Source organism: Accipiter gentilis, chromosome 25 (assembly GCF_929443795.1).
Source record: "Accipiter gentilis chromosome 25, bAccGen1.1, whole genome shotgun sequence".
Taxonomy (NCBI): domain Eukaryota; kingdom Metazoa; phylum Chordata; class Aves; order Accipitriformes; family Accipitridae; genus Astur; species Astur gentilis.
The window spans coordinates 14,894,234-14,913,405 of record NC_064904.1 but is presented as its reverse complement, the minus strand read 5'-3'; the positions used below and the strand labels follow the sequence as shown (position 1 = coordinate 14,913,405).

The 19,172-nt window shown below is 43.0% G+C and overlaps 1 protein-coding gene across 1 annotated transcript in view; it reads left to right on the top strand.

Moving 5' to 3' along the window:
- The first annotated feature begins 2,970 nt into the window (after nt 1-2,970).
- The window catches only part of BRF1 (BRF1 RNA polymerase III transcription initiation factor subunit), a 176,537-nt gene continuing 160,335 nt past the window's right edge, over nt 2,971-19,172 (top strand). The window contains exons 1-2 of the mRNA XM_049828830.1: nt 2,971-3,207; nt 17,526-17,606. Coding sequence (XP_049684787.1) covers nt 3,021-3,207; nt 17,526-17,606 — 268 coding nt within the window. The 5' untranslated portion in view covers nt 2,971-3,020. The remainder of the gene's footprint in view (nt 3,208-17,525; nt 17,607-19,172) is intronic.

The window sequence follows — 19,172 nt, the reverse complement described above, 5'->3', positions numbered from 1 at the left end:
AGTCTTCAGGACTGGGAACCCATTTTCTTTCATCAGCACTAACCTCACCTTATAAGAAGATAAAAGTTAAAACACACTTCCTTCTTCAGTATGACATTAAATGAGCTTTTTTTTTTTGCAGAGCAGCTGTATATCGTACTCTCACTAGGGCCCTCTGCTGCTCACACTCAAAGTGAAAAACTCCAAACTTGTTTGGGACTCCCAGAAAAGGCTCATAATGCTTAAACCAATCAAAACTCCAATAATTTTGGAAGGGATGTAAAACTTAAGCCCTCATGGATCAGGACTACACTAGTATCTACCTAAGAAGAAACTTTTTAATGGAAAGGTATTCCAAAACTGCTTGCTACAGTTTCTTGTGTTCATGCTGGCCTCTGTCAGAGGCACAGTATACGACGCAGAAGCTGATCTGGGTTGTCTTAATTAAAATATTCTGATATTCAAGGGACTTTGCTGAGAGATGAAAATTATTTATTTCGTTGGCTTTTCTCTTCCTATTATTGCTAAAAATGTTTGTCTATCAGGGATATAATTTTCCCGATACTATCTACTCAGTGTGTAATTTTGTGATACCACACTTGGCTGCTGTGGCAGTCATTACCTCACAAACTCCAGAAGCAGAAGGAACCTGAAGAAACCAAAAGTTCTTATTTTCACAAATACATCTCTGAGAACAGAATAAAAAGGACAGTAAGAAAGAAGCCAAACTGTTTATACAGTGGCATGGTCTCTATTATGATACTGCTATTTTCCTTTTGTAAAAGCCCAGAAACTGCAAATTTTTTAGGCATATGACATAATTTCATGCTTATGAGATGCTCAGCTTTCTGGATAGAAGAATATATCTTTAGTATGTGCCCCAGTGTGCCTCTAAACGTGCTACAGCTAGTCATTTTGTACCACTGTCTGGTCAGTTCATAGAGATCTGTATGTGATACCTGGCTGCATCAGAGTCACTTGGTGGAAGATGAATACTGATAGCAGTGAGTTTGTAAGAAGGTGAAAGTTTCTGCTTCTGCATTAACTGACTTGTGTATTTTGAAGAAAGTCTATACAAACATTCAGCTACTGTACCTATTCTGCTCAGTTTCCTTCCCATTTGTGGCATGGGACCTAATTTACTACATGTGGGTTGAGTGCTAAAGTGAGCAGTAACTTTCTTGGATGAAAACTGAGTTCTTTGATTCAGGAATTAATAACCCGAAGAGTTACAAAGCACGTTATGGCACCTTTGTTAAGCAGAGCTCAAAGTGCTTTACTGAAACTGATTCATTATGCCTCATGAAAGTTTTACCTATGTACTACAGAATGATTGATTAGATTTGATTGATGAATTAATCAATTTTTGAAGCATAACAAGTATTATACTTTTGAAATTCAAATGTGAGTGTTGTAGCCCCAATTTTATTTTCAGGGAACACTGGAATTGGCACACGGAAGAGGAGAACACGAGGCCCGCATTTTTCACTGTATACCATGTGTTTTTACACAACTTTTAATTATAGTCTTCATAGGGTGTCAGAAATAATGTACCACAGAGCAAATTGTGTTAGTGATACTCTTTTCCGTACAAATCAAACCACCTAAATTGGGAGGAAGGACAAGGATTGGCAGGAGGGAAGTGTTACCACCCTTGTTTTATCATACAGAAACCATGACATGAATTTATTGACTTACATAAGGTTAGGTAAGAAGTCTGTGGTGCAATGAATGAATCCTGGGGAAAACTGTAAGGAAACCTCATGATCTGCCTTAAGCACAAGACACATCACTTGATCTGAAACACTGCAGGCCCAGTTTTGCAGTGATAGCATATTTCCATACATTCTGTATGGCATGTCTAAATATTTTGATGATTTTAATATTTTGTACCAGCCGTGGAAACTGATTTGCTGCTAGGTGACTGTAAAAGTGAGATTTGGTAAATAATTGTTAGAAATCTTATACTAACACCATGATGGAAACAATAGACAAAAGTACAGCCAAGCAATTAACTAGTAGAGGTAGTTACTCATAAGTTTTGCAGTTCTTTGCTCTTACAACTAGATGCTCCTGTACGCCAGATGAGAACAATGTTGAAACCGACCACACATGATTGAAACCGCGTTAAGCTTCAAGATCAAAGAACAAGGACAAGAATAAAGAGTTCAAGGACAGCCAACGAGAACTTCAAATGGGTCGGTGGTCGCAAAAGCAGCCCTTCGACTCAAATGGATCCTTCATTGCGCACGATCGGATGTAGGCAGTACTAAGATAATCAGTTGCAATCATTTTTATGCATATGTATACTAATCTGATTAATACGCAAATAGTTATTCTATATAACCTGTTTGTGCTAAAGCTGTGGCGTGTGGAATGTGGAACTATCCCCCGTGCATCCAGCGCTGCAAGAAAGAAACTCCAAAACGAGTCCTAGAGAGTTTCTTCGACCGGCCTTCCGGTATCAGCAGGACTGCGAATACCCAAGCGCGTTGCCTGGTGCTGGCAGACGCTCACCACCGGCAGGAGAACACCCTAAAATGGAGGGCCGCAAACATAATTCCCCTTTTTGAGAGCGGGGCCCGCAGCTGCTCCTCAAGAAGCACCTCCAGAGCCGTCCCTGGCCTCCCCAAGACCTGGCTGGCAGGGCGCCTTCCCGCCGCCTCAGCGAGGCCGCAGGAGCTCAGCGCTGCGCTGACAGACGCCAGCGCCTTCCCGCCCCCGGCCGGGCCGCGGGAGCCGCCTCAGTAACGGCCGCCCGGGCCGCAGGCGCGGTTCGCGGTCGTTTCCCCGGGGATGGCGAAGGGAACCCGCCCCACGGCGCTGAGGGAAGGAGGGAGGGGCGGGGAGCGGCAGGCGAAGTCTCGCGAGAGCGGGCGAGGGCGGCCGCCGCCGCGCTCCTCCCCTTGCCGGTCCCGGCGAGCGAGGCCTGTGCCGAGGCCGGGCCGCGCCGCGGCGGTAGCGGCAGGGAGGAGGCGGCGGCGGCGGCGGCGGACCGGCCGGGGCCGGCGCCCGGGCCCGGCTCCGGGACGGTGGGCAAGATGCCGGGCGGACGGGTGTGCGCCGCTTGCGGCTGCTCGGAGATCGAGGTGGACGCGGCGCGCGGGGACGCGGTGTGCACGGGCTGCGGCTCGGTGCTGGAGGACAACATCATCGTCTCCGAGGTGCAGTTCGTGGAGAACAGCGGCGGCGGATCCTCCGCCGTGGGGCAGTTCGTGTCGCTGGACGGTGAGCGCCGGGGCCGGGCCGGGGCGGCCTCCCTGTGAGGGAGGACAGGGGCAGGGCGGGGGGGGGGGGTGGGTGAGGGTGCTGTGCCGAAGGGTATGGGGGAGCGGGGACTGGGGGGGGTATGGACAACGTATAGGGGAAAAGGTGCTGTGCGAGGGGGGTGCGGGGTCGGTGCGTGGGGGAGAGGGCGCGTGGAGAAGGGTGCTGTGCGAGGGAGGGGCGGGGAGGGTGCGTGGGGGAGCCAGCGCTGCACAGAGTGGAAATGGGAGACGGTGGGGAGGGCAGCGCGCTGTGCAAGGCGAGGCGGGGAGGCCGGGATGAACGGGGAGGGAGATTTGGGGGAGATGCTCTGTGTGTGGTGGGAGCGAGTGCGTGAGGGTCTGGGGCTCTGCGTGGGGTGGGGTGGGGGCAGGAGGGAAGGTTTGGGGCTCTGCGTGGAAGGGCTGGGTGCCCGGGGAGTGGGGAGGGATGGGAAATTGTTTGGGGTGGAGGACGGGGGGGTTGGGTGTGTGATGGGTAGAGGGAGTACAGGGAGCCACAGGGGCGGTGTGGTGGAGGAGAAGGAGGCTGGAAGTGAAAGGATCAAGAGTCTCCTCCTGTAAATGGGTGGGTTGGGGTGTTCGTGTGAATGCCCTGGAGCATGAGGAACTGTGTGCCTGGAAAAAGGCCGTGTGAAGAGGGCATAGTGTTTGGAAGGGGAGAGAAGGAAGACGCGTATGGGGAATGTGTATAAGGAGAAAGAAGCATAGGCAAGAAGCATGGGAAGGAGCTTAGCAGTGAAATAAGGAGGACTGATGGATTGTGTGTCTGTGGTGGAGAGGGCAGCACTTGCATATTGGAGTCTGGGAGTTTACTGTAGACTAGGATTTGTCTGATGCTGTTCCTGTCTTCCAACTCAGGGTACTGGCATTATGTTTTTTTATAGCTCATGAGCAGCTCTTGTATCCTTCACTTTGTCCTGTAGTGATGTGGAGACTACTTTTTTAAGGGCTTGGATTGCTTTTTCCCTCCCACCCAAAATAATGCAGGACAGATGGCATGCAAGCAAGAGCTCATTTTGGGATGCCTTTATCCTATGAAAAAAATATCACAAAGAAAAGAGAGTAGTCTACCATACTAAGGCTTTTTCTTCTGAATGAATGAATTTCACAGTAGTTTCCTAAGTTCCTTTAAGGGACTTTTCCCCTTTTCTGCAAATCCTGAGGTGCTGTTGTTGGCTGATCTTTTTTGATGGATAGTGCATTAACTCCTTGATCTTCTGTAGCTGTCATATGTGACTGAAAAATAATTCTAGCACCCATGAAGACAGATAAACTCTGTGGTGACAGGTGGGTGTGTAAAAGTGAAAATGTAACTGGAGCACATTCTAGCGTGCTTATGGTGGCTTTATCTGGCTGGCACAAGATGTGGTGCAGAGGCATCACTCTGGGTTCATACTGTGATCTTCTAGCAAGTCCCCATGTGCATTAATGTATGTAGTTTGGTGAGGTGTTGTTTGAGGAAACAATAGAACAGGACGTTCAAAACAATGCTGTTTGTAGATTTGCTAAGTTACTGCAAGGATGAGAGCGGGCCCTGTTTCACACAGTAAATACTTTAAGGAAATTTGGATATGGGTTCTTTATGCTGTTATAATTCTTTACGTTCCAAAACAGATGCTTCTGTTGGAAATAATTTTTTTTTGCTTGACTTAAATGGAGTGATGCAAGCTAATCTGAAAAGATGTATTTGTGCTGTAATAACAGTGTCTTCATGATGTGTGCTTGTCTATTATGCTTGTATGACACTGATCTAAGTATTTGGGAATGGGGAGAAAAGTCCCTTCCTGTGTAAGCAAGGTAGAATTTGTATCTCTGAGTGCTGTGCTGGCTGGGGAGCTTCCAATGGAACATACATTTCTTTTAAGTCAGAAAACACGTACTTGCTGAAAGCGACGTTTTTTGGTAAGCTATAGCTTTCAGTGACTTCTCATTACGTGAGCAGATTTCTATCAAAGTTGCCTGTTTTTAACACCTTCTCCTGTTTTTGTTGGCTCTTTAGGTCTGTGGCTCCAAGGGATTCCCTGTGTATGAAATGCCTTGGGCTGAGGCTCCTTGGACTGCAGTCTGGTGTTCACAGGCGGCCCTAATGTGTGGGGCTTTTGCAGTGTCAGAGATGCCTGGGCTACTGTTTTTGAGACCTTGGCTTGTGGTCAGGAGGGCTGTGTGACTCTGAGACTGTTGTCTATGTATGAGGGCTGTCAGGTTCTTTGTTGCAGAGCTGGGAGTTGAATGAGGCTCTTGGTGTCTATGGAGTTCAGAGCTCCTGTTGTACAGTAAGATTCCCCAGACCCTTCCAAGATTCATGAAGGCTTCTGTTTGTGTGCTAATATGTGTCGAATGGTTATAGATGCCTTTATTTGTAATTTATTTTCATTTTCATCATAAAGAAGCAAAAGGGAATGGAAAGCTCTGAGATACTGTTACTGACTTCTCTTTGGTACATCTAGCAAAACCTTTTATTTTTTGCCAAGCTGTTTGTTAAGGTTTCAGAATCTTGCAGTTGTTTGCTGAAGGAGGAAGAAGAGTCCTGCACTTCTCTAATGTTAATATGAAGTGGCCTGTCTAGATCATGCCAAGTCCTTGCTAGTAAGCCCAGCAACCTCACTGTAAAACATGGGAAATCCCCTTTTTTGGTTCTCTCAGGTTTGGAAGAAGGTGTGAGATCACAGTTAGGTTTTCCCAGGCAGTATTTATATTCAGCTATCAATGCGCCTAGTGTAGGAAGCCCCAGCCTCAACACTGATGCCTTTCACAAGGAAGCTTGCTATAGCCAGTGTTTTCCAGTGCAGGTGTGTGAGTGTTTCTTTCCATTGTTTTGACAGTTTTAAAGCTGAGCATTAGTGTGCTGAGAAAGAGTGGGCTTGTGCTTGAATATGACTGAAAGCTCTCGCTTTGCTACTGTAGTGAGGTTTGGGGAAATGCAGTCTAGTAAGTCTGTTGGGCAAAAGGGCAGAAGCAGCGAAGGACGGAATAGATGGATGTGCAGGTAAATATGGGGGAAGAAGGTTTTTTGGCAAAGTGAAGGCATGCCTTGCAGATCTTTTGGAGTTTTCTGAAGAAGTCAGTAAGTGGACAAAGCAGATGGTTGGATTTGAAAAAGGAGGTTGGCAAGATCCTTCACCAGAAGCTTTTTGAGAATCTGAGCTGTCATGGGTAAGGGAAAGTCCTTACAGAGCAGAGTAACTACTCAAATTATAAGAAATGTAGACTAGAAATAAATAATAAGTCTCCTGAAGGAGGTGCCAGTGAGATTCCATAAAATCTGTGCTGATGATCTGGAAAACAGGTGAATGGTGAGTTAATGAGGTTTGCTGGTAATGCCAAATTATTTGGGGTGGTAAAGACTGTAGAAGGACCTGTTGCTCTTGGTAGCTGGATAGTAGGATAGCAGGCGGGATGGAGAGTTGCAGTGAGAGTTGGGATTGTTACTTTCTTCCACCTGTGGGATGGCAGCATCTGGACTGGCTAGTATAACTTGGGAAGGAGATCACTAGGTCTTAACGGAGAGCTCTGTAAAAACATTTAGCTTAGCGTTCATTCGCAGTACAAAAAAACAGAATGGGGAGGGGAATGTTAGAAGTTATCAGGAGACTATGACAGCATATACATACACTGTTACATATTCATAGCACTATCTGCAATTTAAATATTGTGTACAGTTCTGGTGTGTTTCTCTCTTTTCTTCTTCCTCCTCAAGAAAACCTCTAATAGAACTAGAAAAGATACAGAGAGGGAGATGGGCTGATTAAGAGTAGGGCTTCTTGAAGAGCTGCTCAGTTAGAATGGCTGAATAGACTCAGCCTCTTCAGAATGGAAAAGAGATGATTGAATGGGGATATAGTAGAGGTCTGTAAATACAGTAGAATAACATGAACAAGGATGAGCAATTGTTCAGTATCACATAATGCAAAAACTAGGGATTGCTAAGAAATCTAGCAGCTAGCTTATTTTAAAGGTAGCAAGTAGGAGGTTCAGAAGCATTAGGAGGTTTTTTGTTTGTTCATTTTTTTTTTTCAGAAAAAAATTTATTGTGAATCTTAAGTTGTGGATGTTAAAAGTTCACGAGTCAAAAAATGATTGGGCAAACAGAATAAAAAATGTGTCATGGCCATTAAAAAAAAGATACTATTTCTGGCTCAGGAAATCCTTGAGCCACAGGTCTCTAGACTCTGGGAGATTATACGAGAGAAGCATCATGACAAACTTTCCTCCTATGTTTTGTGTTCACTTGTAGGCATGTATATTAATGGACTCTATCATACAGAGGTAGGATACTGGACTAGACAGTCCTTCGATCTGACTTGGCACAGCTGTTCTTGTGAGTCTTCAGGGGAAGATCATGTTCTTAGAGCTCTACAAAGATGCTTTTGAGGGTTTTGGCCATTCTTTTAAAGCTGGTCTAAGAATCAGGGGGCTATGGCTTTGCAGCATGAAGTGTAGGTGTCCCTAGATATTCATACTTGGGTTTTTTTAGCTTGTATTTTGGGAAGTGGTGAGCACAAAACTCCTCTGACTTTGACAGTTATATAGGTATACTGTCTCTTAAAAATGCTTAGCTAATTCTTCTGATCTCCTCGTGAGAAGTGGTGGTAGAGATATTTACAATTGTGAGATTCTGTGATAAGGTGTCCAGGAATCCAGGCTACAAGGTGAAGATTTATTTGGAGTAAGGTTTATGACGTTGCGCATGCAGTACTTTGTAATAAGGACTATGAAATCTTCCCTGATGTTAGCTGGGCAATATAAAAGGAGATAGTGTGCTTATGTAAAGATGCAAAGAGAGAGCTAGGCCATCCCAGTCCTGATGAGATGCCCTTTGGAGATGGGCATGACCTGTCTGTCTCAGCATAATAACGCTGATGCTCTTCATTGCCATGGTCTTGATGGAGGATATGATTGCAGGTTAGCCTGATCCCACAATTCTTACTAATGCTGTCTGTCTTGGGTGGTGACATCATCACTTCTTGTGAGGTACCTGTTGCTTGCTGTGTCATGAGCTGGTAATTTCTTTCACTAGCAAGGGGATACCCTCTTCATACTCTGGAAGGGAGTTATTGTGTATCTAGAAAGATACGATTGATCTTCTGGTAGGAAAGTCCTCACGAAGCACAAGCTAGTGAAAGCATTGATGGTCTCCGTACTGATCCAGTTAATTATAATTCCTAGTTCTGTTGTAAGTGGTCACAGCCAGGTAAGAGTCCATCGTGATGCTTAACCCTGGACATGTTTTACTCTTGGAGCTTGTGAAGGCTGTGTGTTGAAATTGAGTTTCTGAGCTAAACTGATTTGACCCTGGAAAAGTCTGCAGATACTAGTGGGAAGGGGTTGTCATGCACATTTGAGCTCAAGGGAACTCTTGTTATTTGCACAGAAAATGTTTGAGGCATGTGCTTTTCCTGGCTGAGTCTAGTTTTGAGGAATAATTATCCACATTATAATTGATAGCCAGTTCAGACTGTCTCAAACTAGCCAAAAGAGGTTGCTCTCTGTGGCTTCTTGTCAAATTTGGGGAGCATTTGAATTAAAATTCCTCATTTTGCTAATTGGAATGAATGCATCCTACTTTTTTTTTTTCTTCATACCCAAGTTCTTAACAGACTCCTATCAGTCATAACATTTGAACTCATCCCAGCGTGAAGTACAGCAATACAGGGTCTAAGAATGAGCTAAGTTTCTCCCTCTCTGTTGTTATACTGTAATTGCATCCTGGAAAATGGAGCTCCATCGAGCACATCTGCATTGGTTTTATGGCAGCTGCTTTTGCAGAAAGGCAAGTTGCAAGTTGTGTGCCACATTTGAAGGCAGCAAATTGTCTGATCACTCTTTCATTGTGTCTGGTTGGGAGTCCTCTGTCTTGTGGTACTTGTTGGGAGAAACCGTTTTCACAAGTATTTACCCTTAGGCTGACAGGAGAAAAACAGAGTACAAAGCTGAAGAGAGTGAGGGGAGGAAAGCTCAACATGGTGCAAAAACTGATAGTCCAGGTCTCTCATCAGGTTTTTCTTTAAAGAAGCTGAGAAAGTGGAAATCTGAGACTAATTAAAGGAGGAGAAAACAGACCCACCTTAGAGACCTGGTGTGCAGGCAGTGTAGGGGCAAGCTGGAAGACACAACTGAGAAAATACAGCATGAGAAAAGGGCACTGCAAGGCATACTGAGCTTGTGATCCTGAAACATACAGTGTCTGGGGAAGCTCAGCTTCTTTTGTTCCAGAAATCACCTTTAAATGCTTGGTAGTAAGTTGAGAAAAATAGCATCTGATAAGCTTCTTGGGCGCAAACCATAAGGCAGTCTGGAAACCTGCCCTTTAGAAATTCTGGGGATCTCGTGTGTGTGTGCTGTCCAGTGGCAGAAGGGCTGTCTGCTTTGCCAGGTGCTCTTGGCCCTTGCTGTTCCTGACCAGCTTCTCCCTGGGGCTCCCCCAACCCTGTGCACAGCCCCGGACCCCACGTCAGACCCCCAGGGATGTCCGCCCCTGCCCCAGCAACTCCTCAGCAGGGCCGGTCTCCAGCTCCCCACAGCCCTGCCCTGCCTGCCTGTGGGCCCTGCTGAGCCAGGCCCACATCCTGCCTGGCCTTAGCCCGTCCCTACGGTCCTGCCTGGCCATCCCGGGAACATGTCTGACCCTGTTTCCTTCCCCTTGCTGGGCCTGATCCTGATCCCCACATGCAGGCTGACATCCCACCTGGCCTCAGCCCATCCCTGCACCCACAGAGGTGCCTGATGCCCTGGGCCATGGCTGCCCCATGCCTGCTACAGAGTTTGGGGTCACATCTCTAGTAAAAACTTATATCAGAATTATTTTTCAGAAGCTTTTAGCTAGCCCTTAGTGTGTGTCTTCCCCAACCAGCTGCCTATTTTTACAAAACTGACAGAAACCGTGTGGTTTTGAGACCTCTGTCCCCCTCTCAGGTTTGTTTGCAACTGGGCAGGGAGAGGAGAGCAGTGGGCAGGGCTGCTGTGGGCACTGTTTTCCCTGGGGAAAACAGGATAAAAAAATGGAGGTTAGCATAATGAAATGCAGCCTCTGTAGTTGGAGGCAACAGAACTGTGGGATGGAGAAGACAAGTTGGTGGAGCTAAGGGCATTTTCAACTTCAGATAAGACCTACAGGATTGTGGTGGGTTGACTCTGGCTTGACACCAGGTGCCCACCAAAGCTGTACTGTCACTCCCCCTCCTCAGCTGGACAGGGGAGAGAAAAATATAACAAAGGGCTTGTGGGTCGAGATAAGGACAGGTAGAGATCACTCACCAATTACCGTCATGGGCAAAACAGACTCAGCTTGGGGAAAATTAACTCAATTTATTACCAATCAACCAGAGTAGGGTAATGAGAAATGAAACCAAACCTCAAAACACCTTCCCTCCACCCCTCCCTTCTTCCTGGGCACAACTTCACTCCCGGATTCTCTACCTACCCCCTGCAGCGGCACAGGGGGATGGGGAATAGGGTTTACGGTGAGTTCATCACACGTTATTTCTGCTGCTTCATCCTCAGGGGCAGGACTCATCACACTCTTCCCCTGCTCCAGTGTGAGCTTTCCATGGGGTCACAGCCTCCTTTGGGCATCTCCCTGCTCCGGCGTGGGGTCCTCCCCGGCCACAGGTGGATATCTGCTCCACTGTGGACCTCCCTGGGCTGCAGGGGGACAGCCTGCCTCACCCAGGGTCTTCCCCACGGACTGCAGGGAAATCTGTGCTCTGGCACCTGGAGCACCTCCTCTCCCTCCTCCTTCACTGACCCTGGGGGTCTGCAGGGTTTCTCTTACATGTTCTCACTCTCTCTGGCTGCTGTTTGTGTCCCAGCAACTTTTTTTCCTTCTTAAATATGTTATCACAGAGGCACTGCCACTGACGCTGATGGGCTCAGCCTTGGCTGGCAGCAGGTCCATCCTAGAGCCGGCTGGTATTGGCTCTGTCGGACACAGGGGAAACTTCCAGCAGCTTCTTACAGAAGCCACCCCTGTAACTGTCCCCGCTACCAAAAACCTTGCCACACAAAGCCAATACAAGGTTACTACTTCAGTAGGAGGGTTATGGAGTAATTGTTGGCTGGCCACCAAAGTGGGATTCTTGCCACACAGGACTTGCTCTGCCTCTGGGATCTCGGGTGAATGGGCATCACTGGTGTGTCCATGTGAGATTGAACGGTGTGACTGTCTTGACTCAGCTGTACTGTTTTATGGTTGATTGCTTGGAATTTCTATTTGTTTTGGTGGCTTTTGATTAAAAATACATAATAAATTACTAATGCTTGTTCTCTTCTTTAAATGCTAGGTTGGCATTTATTATTTGAGATTTACAATAACTGGTGTGAATTAAAGTCTTTTAACTTACTCTTACATAGTGACTAGGCCAGGAGGTTTTAGGATGGTGACAACTATACAGACATAGTCATAGAAATGGGAGGCTGCAAGGGGCATTGACAGTATTAATCCAACTTCAGCACCGAGTCAGGATCACGCAGAGCTCATGGCTCTTGTGCAGTATACATACACTATGACTCTCCATCTCCAAATGTACATGAGTTTGCAAGATACTAATTTGAGGCTGGTGGGAAGAATGTTGCTTGTGGAAAGATACCTGCTTGCTTTTGCTCATAGGGAGAAAGGAAAGTTGTGAACTAGTAGCCCTTAACACACCAACAAGTGTTCGTTAAAACTTCTAGTGTAGGAGGCTCCACAATGGCTGTTTCAAATATTAGAATATCAAGGAAAAGTTTCTTCCTGCTAATACAATTTTTTTTTTGGTTGCAAGTAAATTATAAGCAACTTACTACAGTGACCCACTTGTACTGCCATAAATGCTGAACGTCTACCCTTACTCTGCAGTGTCCTTTGACAAATCTAATGTAGCTTACCCTTTAGTAAAGCTGTGGTATGTTCAATTTTTCAGGTGTGCCTATGAAAGTTTACTAAAGGGTTTTGCATGTACTATTTTATCCTTAAAAACTTCATGATGGTTTTCCATCTAGGAGTGTGAGCTACATCGACCTCAAATGTAGAACTTGACTGGTGTTTGAATTGATTGAAGTATTTCACTCTTTTGGGGTTTGTGGAAGTGGAAAGTTACAGTCAGCAAACTGGAAAGAAGGGAGAGATTATATACAGGGAGGAAAAGCTTTCATAAAATTCAAGCTAAGCTTACTAGCCATTCATCTTCTATGCCTTTTTTTTCTTCTGATACTTTGTAAGATGGACAATTACTGTCACAGTAAGTGCTAGTGAGACAGTAAAGAGGATGACTCTATGTTTGTATCAGATCATGTGTTTTTTGTCTGGTCAGTTATGTACAATAAAGGATTTTTCTGTATTTTTCAATATTACAAAAGTGGAAGGAGTAGCAGTTTTGTTTTTACTTGGTAGTTGTTAATTGGTTCCCTTGTAGGATATATTGATAGACCAAATCCTGACATAAAATATTTCTTACAGTGCAGCCTCAAACAGTCCTGAAGTGGGTTCCACCAGTAATACACACACTAAACTTGAAATGAAACCGCTGGATACTGAAAAGTGAAAATAATGTTATCAGCAAAATTCCTCTTACTTGTGGTCCAGATTTCTAGAGATGACACTAATTCACAGTTAATTTTAAATTATGTAGAGTGGTCATGATGTAATTTGCAACACAGACGAAAGTATGGATGTGCTGGATTTGCAGGCCTTTTTGGGAAATCCTGAAGAGTATTTACCTGTTACACTTTGTTCTAGGTTTTCTCATTACAAAACCAATTCATAATCATGTTATGTTGTTAAGGAAGAGGGGAAACCTGCATCTACTTCATGCAAAAAATAATTATCTGCTATATGTTTTAGTGAGATAAACTGAATCAATTTTTGCTTCTCTTCTGAAATCCTCCAGGTGGCAATCTTGCATCAGTTAAGTGTATAGTGGGTTTTTTTTCTGGCATTGAGTCTTTTATATGCTGTCCTTGTGATGGCAACAAATGCTTGCTTGGAGTGCTGCAGAGTATAATGCTGTCAGTTGTGAAAATGCTGAATTGTGCACATAACTTGGATGCAGACCGGTTTCATAGACTTGTGCAGCCCTTAACTCGGGTGTTGCGAACATAACAGTATGTTTGGTTGGTAGTTATGAAAATAAGCCCATAGATAGTTAGCTGTGATGGAGTAGATTAAAAGTCTGTCTATGTAAGTTATTCAGCAGTACCATTTCAGCAGGCTGTGGTGCATGCAGGTCCATCAACTTCCCTGTAAAAATGGCTGAGAAAAGAATTATTTTGGTTACAGACTTAAGTAGTTTTCTGTGTTCAGAAAATGTTAATCACATCATTTTGCTATTGTAGGCATGAATTGTGATGGGACATTTACTTGAGTAGGAAGCTCATTAATTTTTCTTAGATTATTTAGTCTACCCTGATTATGAAACTGTTGGTGTGATACAGTCTGCATTCTTTACCAGACCCAGATTTTATGCTGGGTCTGTAAATACGTGGGTTTTAAACTGAAGGTTTTTCTCCTACCTTGTCCTGAAGAAAGGGCTGGTATTTTTTTTGTTTTAATTTCACAGGGAAGGATTTTGGTAGGACTGGTCCTATCAAATAGCAGATACACTTCAGGTCAAGTTGCAAGCAGCTTCATTCTCTGTCTTCGCTTGCTCATTTATGTAGAGGAAACAAAATCCATAATGCTGGGACTGAATCTATTTCTTCCCCAGGTGTTAAATCTGAAACTCAGCATGTCACTAGCTCTCAGAACAATGCCCTTAAAGCTGGAGATGCACGAGTGGCTGCTCTTTGTCCCCTCTGTGTGGAGGGACGTGATAAGTGCTCTTCCTGCTATCTGTCGTCTCTTTATTGCTGTTCAAGGTTACCACAGACTTCAAGCTTTGCTTGCTCCTTTTACTGCTTGAGGAAGATTTTTGTAGAGAAGCAGGGTGACATGTCTTCCTTCGTCAGTGGGTCGGTGGAGCAAAACAGAAACAGCCAAGGTGCCTGGGTTTGACTCTGCGCACAGCAGCTGTGCCCTCAATTGTGCTGCACAGAGCAGACGTGGGGATGGCTTGAGGGATGGTCACTGTAGTTAAGTACTTGAGTAATGCAGGGTTATGGGCTGGGTCTGGACCTGTGTAAGCTTTGACTGAGTATTGTCAAGTTTTCAGGTGTTTCTCCTTCATCTTCAATTTTCTTTTGGTGTCTTGGGGGACTGTAGCCCACTGAGAGGACCACAAAAAAGTTGAGTAGTTGTACTTTTGAGCTGCATAACACATCTCTCCACACCTTCTGTTGTCCAAAATTTCATGTAAACATCCAAAGCTAACTTGGAGAGGAGGCTTCAGTTACGCAAAGCTGAGAATCTGAGTTAGTTTCTAAAAATAATCAGTAGATGACAATGTACCTTGGGAGGTGCCACTTTATGAAGAAGGGTATTTGAGCTGGCTTAGGGAAATATTAGTGTTAATGTTGAAGATTTGAAGATTTGGCAGGCAGTACTTGAAGACACCAAATACTTCTTGGATATATTTTTGTATGTCTTGAAAGCTGAATGTGAAAAACCTAAAGCTTGTTTAATTCGCTTTTGAAGTTGTAGAGGGAAAAATGGAAAAAGGTCAAGAAATGTAAAAATTTCAGTTAAGCTGGGATGTTAATTTGGTTGCGTCTAGTGATTGCTGTTCCTTTCCTTTGTACTTTTTAAATGACTAGCTTTGTAGGGATTTTTGTCTTTAAATGAATTTGATGATTTCACAGTTTTCTTTTTTAAGAGTTTATCTTTTTATTACCCAGCTGAACAGTTACGTTAATGAGTTTGGTTTGCATTCTGCATGTAAAGATGAAAGCTGATGGTGAGACTTCATAGTCAATGGCAACATTAGTTTGCAGTTCTGAGAGTGTAAGTGCTCAACAGACTAGTTTTCTGACAGTTTTCAAAGCCAAATGCTAATTAGAGATGTACAGTCCTTCCAGTTAACTCGCTGAGAAATGGGCACATCAACTCTGATAGCAGAATTTGTCTTTCTGATAGCTCTGCTAGTATCTGCTGCAGACTGTATAGCTTGGAAAGAAATTACTTTTATGTACAATGTTATATCTCGATGTCTAATGAAGAAGAATCTTAAAGAACAAAACCACTGAAGTCTCAGCTTAATTTTATTTTGTTTTTATTCTTTCTGGAGTTTAGCTTCTGAGTAAGTTAAATTATTTTGTTAATAGTATTGCTTATCACTACTCTAAGATTGCTTTTGCGCAGGCTTTTTAGTAGTGACAGGGAAACCTGTAAAAGAGTAAGGTAGCTGTTTTGACAATAATGGTCCAGTAGAGTTCAGTATTTTGGTTTATTCAAAGATAGAGGGGACTGAAAAGTGGAGCCTTTGTTCTCAGGAGAGGGCAACGGTGCCTTTGATGCAAGTGCTGGATGTGCCTGCTACCTCCAGCCTGCCCTGCAGTTTGTTCCTGCTCTTGCCCTACAGCTTATGGCCTCCTCCACTGTACATCATGATACTTGTCTGATTTGCAGCAGGAGAGCACACACTCAAGTGAGGTAGCCTGTGGTAAAGCAAACCCCAAAACAACAAAAAAAAGGAGGGTAGGAGGTAGAATTCCTGAAGTTAGATTTGCTACTGAAGAAAAGGAACATAAAACTATTGCCACTGTTGATATAATTTTTGCCAGGTAATCCATTCTTATTAAATGTACACCAAAAATGTTATGTGCGCTAGGGTAGTTTGGTAACCTCTCTCTGTTTTGCCTCATTGGTTTGTTTCAGAGCATTTGTGGAAATATGAGACTGTACCTATAAGAATAGCAAGGAGACAGTGCTGTCTATAATAGTCTGGAGTAAATAGAGTTGGGAGGGTTACCTCTGTATCTAGTGAGGAGGTCACTTGAATATTTTTCATTTCTAATTAAGATGTTGAACTGAAGTACTTAAGCTGTGGAGCATTTATGTGGGAGCTTCCAATTATTGTTTGTTGAAAGGATCTGTTAATAAAGTGTTGTGGATAGCACCGTGAACCTAATTTAAAGGTTGTATGGAAAATTAAGCTTCGAAGACTTATAGACAATAATTCTGCAGGAATATTAGCTTTTCTGTTTGTTTTTTTTTCTTCAACATGGATGAACATTAAATACAGCTGAGAGGAGACTAGACAAGAAAGTTTACTAAGAGTGAACAATTTATGTCACAGTTTCTCATCATTTGTACCTGCTTTGGAAGTATCTTATTCAGGTGTGTAGGAGAAATGTCCTCAACTGCTTTCAAGTAAAACTTCACTCCTCTATGTTTCTATTCCAAAGCCATTCTAGTTTGTTCTAGAGAACTGGTGTAAGATGAGAAAACGTAGCTACAAGAACTTGAGGAAAAACTGTAGGCATCATAGGCAACAAGATGACTTTTTTCCGTATTCTGAAGAGCAGACTACTTGAATTAAGAAGTCCCATTACTAACAAATTACTTGTTTTAAGTCCTGTGCAATTTAGCTTTTTGGTCTCACTTGCTGTTAGGCTGATAGATTAGAATATCCTGCTTGAGGTAGCCTGATTGTTTTTAAAAAAACTTCCTGCTTTAGTGGCAGACTATTTCTGTCCTTGGTAGTTTAATTACCTGTTCTGTGAGATTGGTTTGCATGAGTAGTTCCATTGACTCCCAGCAGACTCTGCATTCAGGCTTCTCAGCATTGGCATGGATGCATAAACCAGCCTCTAGTTTATGCTAATTTATAACTCAACTTATTTTAGTCTCCAGCCTTTCAGGGTATAAAAGTAGCAGTTCCAGACTTGGATTTTTTGTAGCCTAGGTGTCACTGTGTGTGCCTAATGTTAAACTGAAGTTATTTTAAAGTAAATGTTACATCTGTAGTAGCCAATACAGTCATTATTGAATGCTAAACATGTTTTATGTTCTGTAGTGCCAGTAATTAGCTATTAAAATTCTGTATTGAATATTCTTCAGACCAAAAATATTAACTAGGCAATTGTTTCATCATTTACTTTGAGAAATATTTTACAATATTGATTTTCATGTTCTACCTAAAATAGGGGTTGCGACATTTTTGTACTTTCTTTGGAGCTGAGATTTGGAGGGTTTATGGAGCCATGTAATTCTTATGGTATCCCAAGGAAGAAATAAATTGCACAGGATTTGTACTCAATGACTTAAGCACTTCTGTTGTCCTTCTTAATGTAATCTGGCATGTTGTAGATTATACAGATACTGAATATAGTGCACAATAAGTTTTCTTTTAATACTTGAATTCAGTTACTGCATTTGACATGTCTGTCTGTCTGTTTTTTTGTTTTTTTTTCTTTCTCCCCTAATAGGTGCAGGCAAAACACCAACCTTAGGAGGAGGATTCCATGCCAATCTGGGAAAGGAGTCACGAGCACAAACTCTACAGAATGGTACTTGCAAGCTTTAGTCTTGTTGCCATGACTTTTTTTATCAATATGGTTGATTACAATTAATTTTTAGTTTTGAATGTGACCTCAAAACCTTGGCAGGCCACTCGTTATTCAGTCGACAAGTCTGCCTAGTGCTGATTTTACATTGTGCTCTCATTTGGTTGTTATACCTGATTTATGAGGTCAGGTAGCTGGCTGGCAAAAAGGGTAATGGTACCTGACAATACTATTGTAGTTTAAAGGGGCCTTTTCAAGGTTGACATGCACATTGCACCTTTTCATTATTTGTTAACCTATTGTGGCTTTTTATTTTATCAGTTTTCAGGGTTCTTGAAATGCTTTATGCATGTTTATTTTTAAGTATAATTGTTCAAATGCTTTTGTTTTTATGCAGTAGAAGTGTGAGACAATGCATATATTTACGCACACTTTGTAGTAATTGTGCTTAATATGTGACTGTTGAATAGAGAGGGGGAAAAATGGAAAAGAGATTTTAGCGTCCAGAGGATATTTAAATAAATACTCTCATTACATGCTATACATTCTAATTTAGTTCTATATAATCTACACTCTTTAAAGAGAGTGAATGCAACCAGCTTTTATTCCAGAAATAGAATGGTCTTCCTGTTTCAATTGCTGTTACTCGTATCAATGGACAGGAGTTGTCATTTTTTGGCTAATTAATACTCTTGTCTCATGACTTTTCGAGATGACAGCTGATGGACTGTCATATCAAAGACTCAGAAGCTGACATGTAATTAACCAAGGGACGTAGATGGGATTTACTGATATGGTGCTCATTTTGGGGGAATATTTTAGGCAAAGGTATTTTCTTAAATTAAAGTATTATATGTGCAACTCACAGAAAATCTTATCTGATACTATGCCTGCATAGGTATACAAAGGATAAGATTGATCTGATGATATATCTCCATAGGTACAGAAAGGTTAATATTGATCTGTGTTACTGAAATATAGCCAGGTTGCTTTACTTGGCATTATTCGGCTGATTTATATACAGAATGTTTTATTCAGCTGTTTGTACTGAACAGTATTGAGCCCTGCTTGTTTGGCAGAGTAAAGCTTGCACTTTACGTGAGCTAGTTTTAGAGTCAGGTCCAAAGTTACTATCTTAAAAGTTTTACAAATGCCTGTATAAAGTTAACCTATATAAGCAGTAGAAAAAGACCACTACAATACTTTTTATGGTTAGTGAAGTTTGGTTTTGGATGAAGGCACTTTAATCAAAACTCTAATTTTGCACAGGCACTTTAAAAATAAACTGGCTTGTTGTGCATAAGGACTGCTCAGTTCCTTGTCTTTAATTGTAGAAAAGTAAAATGCTGAGGAGGAAAAATGCTGTCCTATTGCTTCTTGGAGTGTTTGAATTCTTCAAAAGCCCTTTTGGTTATGCTGAAAGGTAATCACAATTAAAGACAGCGTAGGCGTTTTTCTGGAATCTAAACATGGCTTCTTTCTTGTATGAGTGTTTGCTGGGGAATATGTCTGAGCATCTTCCTTCACCACAGCTTTTGTGTGGAGGGGCCCACCTAATCATACACAATG